The sequence below is a fragment of the Impatiens glandulifera genome, chromosome 2 (assembly GCF_907164915.1).
Source record: "Impatiens glandulifera chromosome 2, dImpGla2.1, whole genome shotgun sequence".
Taxonomy (NCBI): domain Eukaryota; kingdom Viridiplantae; phylum Streptophyta; class Magnoliopsida; order Ericales; family Balsaminaceae; genus Impatiens; species Impatiens glandulifera.
This window is the reverse complement of record NC_061863.1, coordinates 60,024,005-60,038,370: the sequence shown is the minus strand read 5'-3', so window position 1 is coordinate 60,038,370 and position 14,366 is coordinate 60,024,005. Positions and strand designations below refer to the sequence as shown.

Here is a 14,366-nt window from a genome sequence, read left to right as displayed (position 1 = left end):
AACAAATATGACATGAGGATGTATTTGTTATATGATGAGGAAAACAAATTGAACCCTAATTTGAGAAAAAAAAAAAAGTTATATAGGTAGAAGGGTTTTGGCCCAAATCGAAATCTAAGGCTTGAAAAATTAAACACAATATTTTGGTCAATGAGTCAGAAAGTTATCGTACTAAAATATGTTTTAGGCCCAAATGTCATTTAAATTCGAGAACTTATTGAGTCGCATATATATTAGTAATTGATCGGCCATTACTTATTTTTAAGATAAAAATATCGGTGTATCTTTTCACTATGTCAAAACTCTCTCAAGGGAATTGTTATCTTTTCTAATAACATATAACTATATAACTGTCGGATGACTCTCGGTCGTACGTTCCTTCTTCGACATTTCAATCTCTTAAATAGATAGAATATAACAATTACAATTGAACAACCTAATATTTCAGTTATTTCCTTCCATCATGTTAACCACCTTTAGATTCCCAAAATAATTTGCTAGCAAGCCAATGCTGCAAGAATGGAACTTCATAAGAATGATTGGAGTATGAGTTTTTACAACTTTTGATACCAAAATCAAGCATTTTTGAAAAAATAAAAACCATGTTTATAGGCTCATTCATTATAATAATCTCTTTGGGATAGAATTACTGAAGCATTATACTTTCCATTCTAAAAGTTGGAATAATAGTGTGTTATCTTTTGAGGAATATTAAAGGATCATTGATTTGTGGGAGTATGTAATGTAATATGTTGGGTATTGGTTGGCCCAACATTGTGGCCCAATCTCTAGTAACCCGCTTATTGGGCTTGACCTAATAATATAAATAGATACTACTCTCTTGGTGGAAGGCAGAGGTCAAATTCCTTTGTGGTGTTTGGATGTTAGTGAGAGGGTTGCCTCCTTTGTGTGAGATAGTGGTGCAACAGAATCGATAAACAAGAAGACTGAGCCAAACTTCAATCGCATTCACACCCAACAGTGGTATCAGAGCTAGGGTTTATGGTTTGTAATTGAAGTTTGAGATTGGGTTGGAGGATATAAGTTATCTTCACCAGTAAGCGCAGATCTGTCCTCTGTTCCTTCTTTAATCCTCTTGTCGCTGCCGCCTCTGGATAACAAGTCGTTGTTGTCTTGTTCAACCGTTGTCGATGTCGCGTTTGTCGCGACCGTTGAGAATCAAAGCCGCCGCCGTGCCGCTGTCGTGCCGCTACCGTGCCGCTTCCGTGCCGCTATCGTGCCGCTGTCGTGCCGCTACCGTGCCGCTGCTGAGAAGACGAAGCAGCAAATCCCCGAGCGGGGTGGGTAAGTCGAAACTTTCTTTAAGTTTCGCAAGGTATCATAGCTTGAACCCTCCTATTAAATTCTGCCAATTGATTGTTAATTGCTTTTAATTTGTTTGATAGCATGTCTGGTGTTAATCAATATGGTATGGTTCCGTTTGACGGAAAAACTGATTTTAGGGAAGTCATGCATGTGAGGGGTAGATCTCAGGGTAGGTCTAGTACCCAAAAGTATTATAATTGTCATGAGTCTGGTCATTTTATCAAGGACTGTCCTAAGCCTAAGAGAAATCAGCATGTGGAAAATGCTAATGTGGCTATTTGTGAGGGCAATATGAGTGATATTTTTATGATTAATAATCTATGTGATTATGCTAGCTTAAACTCTGTGTTATCTGATTCTTTGTGCAAATCTGATTGGCTAGTTGACTCTGGTTGTACTTTTCATGTGACTCCATTTAGAGATCTGTTTTCCAACTATAAAGAGATTGAACATGGTTTTGTGTATATGGCAAATTCGAAAAATTGCAAAGTGTTAGGAATAGGTGATGTATGCCTAAGGTTCTCTTGTGGCTCTGTGTTTACTTTGAAGAATGTGAGGCATGTTCCTGATTTGCGTTATAATTTGCTGTCTTGTGCATCTCTTGAGAATGATGGTTTGGAGGGAAAGTGGGGGAAAGGTGTTATGAAAATTTTACGTGGGTCTCTTGTTATCTTTACTGCTAAAAAGATGAACAATCTGTATGTGTGTCATGCTGAGACTGCTTGTGGCTCTGTGAACTCTGTGATTGGTGATAAATCTGTTCTTTGGCATAATAGATTAGGTCACATGAGTAACAAAGGTCTAGAAATTTTGCATAAAGGTGGTCACTTTGGTAGTGATAAATTGTCCCCCATCCCCTTCTGTGAATCATGTGTGCTAGGAAAACAACATAAGGTGAGTTTTCCCATCTCCTCTTACCCAAATGTGTCTAAGTGTACTGATATCCTTGAATATTTACATGCTGATGTGTGGGGTCCTTCTAGTGTTGTTACACATGGAGGGAACCAATATTTTCTGTCCATCATTGATGATTATTCTAGGAAATTTTGGGTGTTACTTTTAAAACATAAGTCTGATGTTTTTGAAAAGTTTAAAGAGTGGAAGATCTTGATTGAGAATCAAACAGGTAAGAGAATCAAAACTCTTAGAACAGATAATGGTCTTGAATTCTGTAATAAGCAGATGAATGATTTATGTGTTACCTGGGGTATTAAAAGACATAGGTCTGTACCGTACACACCACAGCAGAATGGTGTTGCTGAGAGGATGAACAGGACACTTCTAGAGAGGGTGAGAGCTATGTTAGCGTCATCTGGTTTGTCTAAGAAGTTTTGGGGGGATGCTTTGCATACTGCTGCTTATTTAATAAATAGATCCCCTAGTGTTCCCTTAGGAGGGAAATGTCCTGAATCTGTGTTTTCAGGTAAACCTCTTGATTTGAGCAACTTGAAAGTTTTTGGTTGTGTTGGTTATGTGCATCAGAAAGTTGACAAGTTGGAGCCTAGGTCCAAGAAATGTGTGTTCTTAGGCTATCCTGAAGGGGTAAAAGGTTATAGGCTTTGGGATAGGAGTGAACCTGGGCTTAGGATTGTGATAAGTAGAGATGTTGTCTTTAATGAGAATGATTTTCCTTGATTGTCTATGTTCCCCACTCCTGTTAATGATGCTCATAATAAGGTGGAGCATGTGCCTGTAGCTTTTGATCAACCTGTTGAACATGATGTGAATGCTCCAAATGAGGTGGAGCATGATAATGTGCATGATATTGATGATTTGCATGATTCAAATGTTTTGTCTGATTCAAATGATTTGTCTGATGATTTGCATGACTATCAACTTGCTAGGGATAGAAGTAGAAGAACTGTTATAATGCCTTCTAGATTTAGGGATGATAATTTGAATGATTGCAATATGTCTGAATTTGCTTTTAACATGTTTGAATCCCTAGACTGTAATGAGCCTAACTCTTACAAAGAAGCTTTGAGGTCTAAGTTTTCTACTGAATGGATTGTTGCTATGAATAATGAGATGAATTCCCTAAGAATCAATGATACTTGGAAACTTGTTCCTAAACCTCATAATTGCTCCTTAGTGGATTGCAAGTGGTTGTATAAGGTGAAACAAGAGTCTGAAAAAGTTAGATTCAAGGCTAGGTTAGTAGCCAAGGGATTTACTCAAAAGGAGGGAATAGATTATGCTGAAATTTTCGCTCCTGTTGTCAAATTCACTACTGTTAGAATTATGCTTGCTTTAGTTGCTCACTTTGATTGGGAATTGAAGCAAATGGATGTTACTACTGCTTTCTTACATGGTGAACTTGATAAGAATATTTATATGCATCAACCCGAGGGGTTTGTTGACCCCCAGTTGCCTGATCATGTTTGTTTGTTAAAAAAAGCCTTGTATGGTTTAAAACAATCTCCTAGGCAATGGAATATCAAGTTTGATAAGTGCATGCAATCTTTGATGTTTAAAAGAAGTTCTTTTGATCATTGTCTTTACTTCAAGAATATAGACTCTGTGCCTGTATTTCTTTTATTGTATGTGGATGACATGTTGATTGTTAGCCCATGTCTGAAGTCTGTTATGCATGTGCAAAAATCGTTTTGTGAAAATTTTGACATGAAAGACTTAGGTGATGCTAAGAAGATTTTGGGCATGAATATCATTAGAGATAGAACAAAATTTTCTCTTGTGTTGAATCAAAGTGCATATGTTGCTAAAATTTTGAGTAAATTTTCTATGTCTGATGCTAAATCTGTGAATGTGCCTCTTGTTTCCCACTTTGTGTTAAGTAAGGATCAGTCTCCTAAGACTGAAACTGAAATAACTGAAATGAAGAATGTGCCTTATTCCAATACAATAGGGTCTGTTATGTATCTCATGGTTAGTACTAGGCCTGATATTGCATATACAGTTAGTTGCTTGAGTAGATTTATGTCTAACCCTGGTATTCCTCATTGGAATGCTTTGAAATGGCTTTTGAGATATCTAAAAACCACTGTTGATGTTGGCTTGACTTTCTCTAAGTGTTCTGTAGGTACAAAGTTGGTTGGTTATGTAGATTCCAATTATGCTAATGATAGGGATAATAGAAAGTCTACTACTTCCTATGTGTTTACTTTGTGTGACTCTTGCATAAGTTGGAAGTCTCAACTTCAACCCATTGTTGCTTTATCTACTACAAAATCTGAGTATGTAGCTGCCACTGAGTATGTAGCTGCCACTGAAGCCTTTAAGGAAGCAATTTGGCTTAGGGCTGTTTTGTATGAAATTGGTTTTCTTGACAAAAATGTGGTTGTGTTTTCTGATAGTCAATCTGCTATTCAACTATGTAAAAATCCTGTTTTTCATGATAGAACTAAACATATTGATGTTAGGTTTCATTACATTCGGGATATTGTTGAAAAGGGCATTGTTAAGTTAGAGAAAATTCCTTCAGAATTTAATCCTGCTGATATGGGTACTAAGTGTCTACCTGTTGAAAAATTTATTTCGTGTCAACGGATTTTAAATTTTGACTTAGGGAAAACTCTTTGAGGTTCGTCTTTTATGGGAATGGCATGCTTTGTGATCTTGCCTTCAATCTTTGTGATTTTTCCATGCTTTGTGCTCTTTCGTTTAATCTTTGTGATTTTCGCATTCTTTGTGCTCTTGCGTTAGATCTTTGTGATTTTCTCATGCTTTGTGCTCTTCGTTTGATCTTTGTGATTTTCGCATGCTTTGTGCTCTTGCATTTGATCTTTGTGATTTTCTCATGCTTTGTGCTCTTGCGTTAGATCTTTGTGCTCTTGCGTTTGATCTTTGTGATTTTAGCATGCTTTGTGATCTTGCCTTCAATCTTTGTGATTTTCCCATGCTTTGTGCTCTTGCGTTTGATCTTTGTGATTTTCGCATGCTTTGTGCTCTTGCATTTGATCTTTGTGATTTTCTCATTCTTTGTGCTCTTGCGTTAGATCTTTGTGCTCTTGCGTTTGATCTTTGTGATTTTCGCATGCTTTGTGCTCTTGCATTTGATCTTTGTGATTTTCTCATGCTTTGTGCTCTTGCGTTAGATCTTTGTGCTCTTGCGTTTGATCTTTGTGAATTTTGCATGCTTTGTGTTCTTGCGTTTAATCTTTGTGATTTTCGCATGCTTTGTGCTCTTGCATTAGATCTTTGTGATTTTCCCATGCTTTGTGCTCTTGCGTCTGATCTTTGTGATTTCCGCATGCTTTGTGCCTTTGCCCCTGGTCTTTGTGATACGAGTTTACCTTGGGTATTCTCTTTGTTGCCTCGGTGGTAATAAATTGGCGATGATGTGTCTTGCGATTCTGTGATTATGTTTTGCACTGTTTTGGGCCAAAGGTGGAGATTGTTGGGTATTGGTTGGCCCAACATTGTGGCCCAATCTCTAGTAACCCGCTTATTGGGCTTGACCTAATAATATAAATAGATACTACTCTCTTGGTGGGAGGCAGAGGTCAAATTCCTTTGTGGTGTTTGGATGCTAGTGAGAGGGTTGCCTCCTTTGTGTGAGATAGTGGTGCAACGGAATCGATAAACAAGAAGACTGAGCCAAACTTCAATCGCATTCACACCCAACATAATATCTATCAATGGAAGAGATTAACATTCTAAAGGGATGATTATAGATAAATTGGAATTTTGCATAGGGTCCCCCTCCTGAAAGGACACACAATATTAGAAACACGATAAAGGGTATGGAGGTGAAGGTTGGTGTTGGGATATGACTATCTAGAGATCATTATGTAAACAATTGCAGCTCTTTCAGGGGATAAATAATATTTGAAGAAAATAATGACTGAACTCTGTATCTACTTTTTACAGTTTTGTATATACAGGAAGGTCAAACATATTTTAAAATAATGATGAGAAATGAAGTCTAATGATGCCAAATGTGAAATCGTGTTAACTAAACTATAACGGATTCTCGGGTACTCTGATGTACACGCAAATATGGAGGAAGTGTTCTGGGTTCTTCAAGTTGTTTGCCACCCAGGCAAAAGGGGTCTCCGGTTTGGGTTCAATTCCTTGAATCCGAAGAAGCTTGATTTCAGCAATATCAGAAAAAATGCAAGATTCTATCTTCTCAAATGAAGTTTCTCCAGCCTCTTGTATTGCCTCAGCGCTGCTCAATTCTTCTGATCCAGGTACATCATCGTTGGCAATTGATTTTGGAGAAAAATATTCCGGAAGAAGAGTTTTTACCGCGTCCAGTAAAGTTAAGTATTTTCCTGCGTTAAAAAGTTCATATAAGTAATGAGATTGTCAAATATATAAACTTTAACTTGCAACATGGAAATGAAAACTGCAATTGATGTCGGACAATTCAAATGCATTAATAAAATTTGCACTTAAAACAAAATCATTGTGCAGTATACCACCAGCTTACCATCAACTCCTCGAAACTCAACTGGTCGATTTATGTAAGACAGGCTATCCCAACTGTCGAGAGATGGAGCATCTTCCATGTTTTTGAAATCCTCAGGGGCATTAAAAACATACAACCTAACTGGGATTCTCCCTGATAACAACTCAAACAACAGACGACAAATATTAATGTACTTATCATTTAGGGCTTGTTTGATGTGACTAGTCATTCAAATCAACACCAAAATACAAAATACTCCCTTGATTGACGTGGGTTATTTTAGATTAACTCAAAATAACCTACTATCTAATCAACAATCTACAACTTGACAATCACATTATTCAAATCATCAACCAAAATACCCTTTATAAAAAAATATATATCCATTATACATACCCTAATGTATTTGTACTCGAATAACCCCAAATATAACATGCTTTTTATAATCTAGATCATTTGAAAATAACCACTTGCTTATTCAAATAAAAATCCAGACCAAACAACGCCTTACTTTAGTCATGATAAAGTTAAAAATATTAAATAAGGTCATATGACCCAAATAAACCACATTTTACATAACCAACACTTTTTGGGAAAAAAAAATGTTTTTAGATAATTCAAGGAACAAATGCTGTAGTTATATAGCATGTGGCTAAATTTTCATGTCTTCTTTAAAGCATTCATATCGTCACTTATTATCCATCCAAAGAATTTTTGGGGGGGTCTAACCTAATAATATAATTTTGAGTCAGATTAAGACTGTTCCTGAACACAGATTACTTTTGACACTGTGCTCACCTGTTTTAACAGAACCAGAATTATCCGCTTCAGCAGAATTTTGACCGGGTTTTGCTGGAACTGAATCTGGTTTCAATAAAAAGTCATCTCCAGCAGTACCAAGTTTAAGTTTAGAAGAAACTCTGAGGAAAGCTTCCAAGTTCCCTGCTAACATAAATCATACCAATTTAAGACATGCAGAGTGATATCACAAACAACAATAAAGACAAACATCGTTTCAAGATTATACCGTTCACAACAGACCGCCATAGGTCAACTTGATCAGACTGAGACATGTTCATTATATTCTTGCAGTTCCCATTGACTATATATGCTGCCTGAGAATGGTTCAGATTGTAAGACACTCCTTAACCCATAACTATATATTTTGATAACAAATGCTTACACTTCTGAATTCTATATTTTTTTACCTGAGGTATTGGGGGATTTTTTTGGCAATTTTCTAGGGAAATGAGTTCGACCCAGGTTCAGTAGGGTGGGTTTGGGGTAGGGCAGGTTTGTTTGTTTTGACAAGATTGGCACAACTACATGATTACCACATAAGCACAGCATTTGTTTTCTGTCTAATGTTTAAATTAATAACAACATTATTAAGTTTCCATTAAATAAGATTTTTGATGTTTTTAAGTATAGGGTTTATTTGAGACTTGTCATAAAATAACCGCCTTATTAGGGATATTTTGACAACTTCAGGGTCCAAAATAAGTATTAGTCATACATTAAACAAATTGAAAATACATAAAGACCAAAAAGAGATGAGAAGAGTTTTGAATTTAATTTGCAGCTTGTGATTCTTTTTGCTCAAATAGCTAAATCCACTAAAATAAAACTTATTCGAACTCAAAAAGGAAAGAACAGACCTTTCAAACTGCACAGTTAGCTATAACTTAAGAGATCTAACTGTATTTTCATGGTTTAAATATGTGTTTAAAACACACAAATTAGCTATAACTTAAGTGATCTAATGCTACTTAAAATGGTATTATTTGAGTCTTAATATACTTTTATCTATGTTATCTTTATATATCATAATTTTATTCCATCATATAAATAATAATAACTGATACTATTGCATTTAGTATTTAAGGCTACAACTAGGAGTATAAACAAGTCATTCAAAGTACAATAATATTGAATCATTTTAATTTGTTAAAATCCAATGGATAATCACTTACGCATATCCATCCCTCCAACCCAACAAAATGAACCAATGTAGTAATCTGTTACACTCTGTATTATAAAATCTAACACTAAAAGTAAGAAGTGTAACATAATCAAATATTTAAACAATTTTTTTTTTCTCCAACCATCAGAATATATTTGGATGATTTTTTTGTTCAAATAACAAAACTTACCCCCAACCACTTACATCATCCTTTTTCTGTTTTTTTTGTGACCCAGATTTTATTCCCGGGGGTGGCTAGCATGACCGCCCCCAAAGTCATGAGTCATGACCCAGCTTAAATCATCCTTAACTATGGCTACTTTCTTATTTCTCATTAATCTTGCTAAGTCAAGGCAAATAAACAGAAATAAGGGTTTAGATGCATGGTAAACCATAGGTAGATAAAGTCGCAAGGATACTAACTACATAAAGATACTTTCAATGATGTCACAGGGTGAATAAGTGAACTAAAACCATGACTATGAGCCAACCAACCTCATATATTTACGTACCACAGACCCCAATGGGGTTATTCTATAAGCTTGGCCAGCTTAGTTGATAAGTTTATTTCAGCGGCCATACAAGCTCATAGATTAAAAGGAAAAAAATGGATATCAATATCCCAATACAAGAGTATGATGAGAATTATTTAGATTTTCTATCCATTAAATTTTTGAAAAAATAGTCTTAATAAGGCAGCACATCATGCTTCCCCAGGTGTACATATTAGTTGAGTCAGTAGGTAAGGGGATCTATTATCATATAGGAGAGTCACTAAAGGAGTGTTAACATGTATACCTAACCTCTTTCAGTGAATTAATAAAGCTCCATTTCACACTTTCTTCATCTTCACAAGGCGTCAAAATATTTCCTGGATATCCTCTAAAATGTACCTATAAAAAAAAGAAAGTTCTGGCAGAGTCATGAAAATATCCAATTAAATAGTTTAACATGATTAATTAACCAAAACAAGAATAACTGGATGGTAGTGTTCTAGCTTCCCTAAATACTACCAACTATTTACATGATCTTGTATAACACATAGATATGAATACATGTTTTCTTGGGTGTGCAAAACTCAAACAGTTTGTAATTGTAGAGCTTGGACCAAAGAACCCAGATTTTCAAGCAAATAAAAGTTGAAGGCTTCTCCTCTGCAAATATGACATAAATTTGCAACCAGGTTATAGCAGCCAATGCAGATACAGTGCAATTTTGCCTAGCAATAAGTAGTCAGTTGGTTAATTTTCAGAGTTAAAGTTGTCTTTTAAATGCTCTTAACAAATCTAAATAATCAAGTTGTTTTAGATAACAATTATCAAATGAGTTTAATTCATTTGACACCTAACTTAATTCATTGTGCTATGAATGATTAACTCGATAAAATAAGATGAGGATACAAAAGATAACTTTAACCCCTAAAAATTAATTAAATTGCGTCATTATTAGGGTAAAAAAGTCTTTACAACGTTCCCAGACATTAGTTTCACAATTCAAGTACTTAAAATTAAGATATTTTCATTAGGTTTATTTAGCACTTATTTTCACCACACTTACTAATTCCATAATTCGACACTTAAAATTCAGTATTCAAACATTCAGTACTCCCAATGAAGATTACCGTAAGATTCCATGGCCTTTCAGGTTCACCACAAAGAAGATCAAATAGAACTCCCGTTGGTATATACCTGGCAAAACATTACTGAAATCAGACGACAATTGAAGAACACACATGAGTCTTCAATGCATGAGTGTCACAACTAAATGCATAAGCAGCATTAACAACATATATGAATTATCATGGACCCAATAATGAATCAAATAGAGTAGAAGCTATGAAACTGATTTTGCCAGGATCAGCAACAAGTGAGTTGATTGTTTTGGTACTGCCACTTAAACTTCATATGGAATTAAATTAAATGAATCATCCAGAAAAGGAAGATTCTATCAAATGCCCTAAAATCCATTTCGTTAGCCAGGTGCATAAATTATGAAACGTCCCCTGATCATACCATACTGAGTAGGCAAAGGAGAAATATTATTGCAAAGGTACAAGTTAATAGAAGTAAAAGAGAAATATTTCACAAACCACTTCAACGGCAATCCCTTGTAGTCAAACCATACAGTATCTGCACCAGGAGGAAGTGCGTCACTGAAAAAAGGTCTGATCTGCGGAACTAACAAAGGCAGGTAGCCAATCCGAGGAGCTAGAATCTGAAAGAACGAGACAAGCCATCATCAACAATATTCCGTAGTTTAGGCGGTGAATAGAATACAATTCCAAGTACTGTACCAGAGCGGGGGAAGGAGGAGGCGTGGTGGTGACATCAGAATCGTGAAGATGAATCTGTAAAGGAATAGCTCCTTCCCATATGAATTTCTGGGTTTCTGTTGCTTTCTCCATCTCCTGTTCTCTAGAGATGATAGAATGGAATATACTACACTCCTCTACAAGATCTCGTCTTTCTTCCAATTGCAGAAGATCGATCGGGTTGTTTTCAATTGCTCCCAGTTTCTGAAGCTCGAAACTTCCAGAGATGAGATTCTTGCTTGCTTGCTTGCTCGCGTCCGATTTTCTTGGCCCGGATCCGGATCCGGATCTCATTCAAACGTTTCAGATTTATCTCATTTATTTATTTAATCTTTTTAAGAGACCGCTAAATCTGACACTTTGACACGATATATACTCTTAATTAATTAATGACATTTTTTTAAGTGTTGGCATTTATTATGCGAGTTGACATTATCAATATCTTCATTAGGAACTTAATAACAGCGTTTTATTATTATTATTAGTTTTAATTTTGTGGTTAATGAACATTTTATTTCTTATGGCACTTTTGTATCTAATATAGACTCTTTTATTTCAAAAACATATTAATAGTTTCTTGATTAGGATGAAAATGGGATAAGTCCAAATTTATCATTGTATATAATATGAAACATTCAATTGTGTTGGAATTAAAACTTATTTGTAAATTTATCAAAATAACATAGTGACAAGTTACAATAAAAAAATGATCAAAATAAAACAAATAATTTCCAAAATAAAATATATTTGATGTTTCATTAAAAAAAAAATGTTAAAGGAACAAAAGGCTGAGCAAATATGGTTGTTAAACTTAAAAAACAAACTAAAAATAAATAAACCACTTTCAAATAATCCAAGTATAAGGCTTAGTCTCATGTCTGATATATAATATATTTTGCTTTTGAATCTTAGACAATCAAGCAAAGCTAGAGAACACATAAGTCTTATTAACAGAACAAACAATTATCCTACAAATGATAAAAACTGTTGAAGAAGACTTGAGTGCGAAACAACCTATTTGATCATCCATCAATGGCAGGGGCAAAAAACGCAAGACAACTGCTTAATCCAACTTCACCGACGAGAACAAGTAATGCACGAACCAGAACGATGAAAGGAACCCAACAGTCCCAGTAGCCAACATAATCGCTAAAACCATGAAAAGGGAATATCCAAGGTATAGAGTTGCAGAGACCGGACCACTCAAACTCTTCAGATCAAACACTAGATAGTTCACCGAATATAGGAAAATATATAACGCCACAGACCCAGATGCAAAGAAAGACTTCCACCACCATTTCCAGTCCTCCACACATAAATGCATATAAGTCAGCACAAGCGAAACCTCCGCACAAACCACCACAAGAAGGATCATCACGATCAACAGAAACCCAAACACGTAATAAACACGTCCCATCCACAGGCTCGACATGATGAAGAACAGCTCGATAAAGAGAGTCCCAAACGGTAAAGTACCTGCGCCAAGAACCAACAGCCAGGACGGGTACTTCTGAGCAGGGATTTCTCTCGGGATCTGATTGGTTCGAACCGGGTACTCAATATGACTCGCTTTCGCCCCAAAATACCCACCAACCAAAGTTAGTGGGACCGATATGCAGAACCATAGCAAGATGAGAATAACAAAAAGGGAAAAAGGAATGGCTCCTGTGCTATGACTACCCCATAACAAGAAGTTCAATACTGTGAGAATTAGAAAAGCAATACTAGGGAAGAAACAAGCAACCTTCCACGAAACCGAAATCCATCCACTCTTATCGCCGGATTTAAGAGTTGCCCAAAGACGAACAGACACATAACCAGCCGCTATTCCTAGAATCATGTAGAAGAAAACCATACCAGTTAGCAGCTGACCACGGGAGGCCGGCGACATAAACCCTAGGGCAGCAAACATTATGGTTACCACCCCCATTCCGAGAATCTGAACACCGTCGCCAACCATCATGCAAAGAAGGGACGGATTAGCAGGGGTGCGGAAGACATCTCCAACCACGAGTTTCCATCCGGAGAGCTCCTCGTTCATCTGGGCTTGAGCCTCCTTGTCCAGCTCCTCATAACGAGTCAGATCCCGTCTCACTGTCCTCAAGAAGATCACAAGGACAATACCGGCCAAGAAAGTGATTACCATAAGTGAATTCAGAATTGAGAACCAATGCACTTTGGCTCCTTCCATTTTCAAGTAAGCATCCCATCTCGACGGCCACTTGATGTCGCTCTCCACAAACGCCACTTCATAACTAAAGACCAACGGCTGGCCTTCTTTCACAGACATCGCAACCGTGGTGGGGTCGCATTTGATCGGAGTAGTGTATTTCTCATACATTTTCGAGTTCTTGACAGATTCAACATTGTGTTGTACACTGCAAGCAACCACCTCGAATCCGACTACCATATACCCCGGAATCTCAGGCTCAGATTTCTTAAAGGTTGGGATCACCTCAGGCACATCCCCAGTCCCCATTACACTAGCAACATTGGTCTCCTCATACTTATGAACAAGAACTGTAAATTTCAAGTGGTTAAAGAGATAATAGACATCCTGAACCTTTATTCCCACAGGGTAGCCAGTCCATCTTAGCAAATATCCATCTTTCTGAGTGTAACGAATAGCAGGCAAGTTATCAAGATTCAAGTTTACCTGATACATATCGTCAATCCTCTTTGCTAAGATCTTAAAATCATCTCCAGACAAGGCATCCGTCTTGCAGAGGAATATCTCTGTCTCATTGGTGAACATCTTAAACCTATATGGAGAATTCTCAATTCTATCTCCCATGAGTAGCTCACCAAGGTTTTCAGCACTGTCCTTGACACCCTCCGGAGGCTTACAGAAGGGTAAACTATAGTAGCTGTAGGGAAGTTCAGTATCAATTGAAGTCAATGAATTCACCTTGACCGATAACGCATCTCCAATTGCATATTTGTGTGGATAGCTACCAGGAAGGTAAAATCCGTTGCATACGCATGATATCAAGCAGGTAAATAGAACCCATATCTTCATTTTATCAAAGAAGTCCATTTGACTTTGTAGTTAAGTTCTATCAGACCTAGATGTACAACGATCCAGATCGGAGAAATATACAGACAGAGATCACTCAGCTCTTATATCATGATATTCTGTATTTTAGCATGAACACAAGATGTTATATATCTAGCGCTTAGAGTAACGAAATGAGATTGAAATTAAAGACGAAGCAGAATGTATGTATGGATTATAGAAAAAACATTAATGAAATGAATCATGGACAGATCTACTTACTGACCTCGCGATCGATCGATGAAACGTGAAAACGTGGTTGAGATCCGCGGTTTGTTGATGAGAGGAAGCGTAAAGAAGCGAAACGCGGTTGAGATCTGCGCTAAAATGTTGAGAT

The 14,366-nt window shown here is 36.6% G+C and overlaps 2 protein-coding genes across 2 annotated transcripts; both read right to left on the bottom strand.

Annotated features, from left to right (window-relative positions):
• Positions 1–6,100: 6,100 nt before the first annotated feature.
• LOC124927785 (autophagy protein 5) lies at positions 6,101–11,281 on the bottom strand. Its single transcript, XM_047468260.1, has 8 exons — positions 10,957–11,281; positions 10,753–10,877; positions 10,285–10,351; positions 9,467–9,556; positions 7,728–7,815; positions 7,499–7,642; positions 6,722–6,853; positions 6,101–6,563 (listed from the first exon to the last, which is right to left on the bottom strand). Exons 1-8 carry the CDS (start codon positions 11,266–11,268, stop codon positions 6,247–6,249), a joined length of 1,275 nt encoding a protein of 424 aa, XP_047324216.1. The 5' UTR covers positions 11,269–11,281; the 3' UTR covers positions 6,101–6,246.
• Positions 11,282–11,901: 620 nt separating this feature from the next.
• Positions 11,902–14,145, bottom strand: LOC124925422 (transmembrane 9 superfamily member 11). Its single transcript, XM_047465418.1, has one exon. The coding sequence runs from the start codon at positions 14,009–14,011 to the stop codon at positions 12,038–12,040; it is 1,974 nt and encodes a 657-aa protein (XP_047321374.1). The 5' UTR covers positions 14,012–14,145; the 3' UTR covers positions 11,902–12,037.
• Positions 14,146–14,366: the final 221 nt, after the last annotated feature.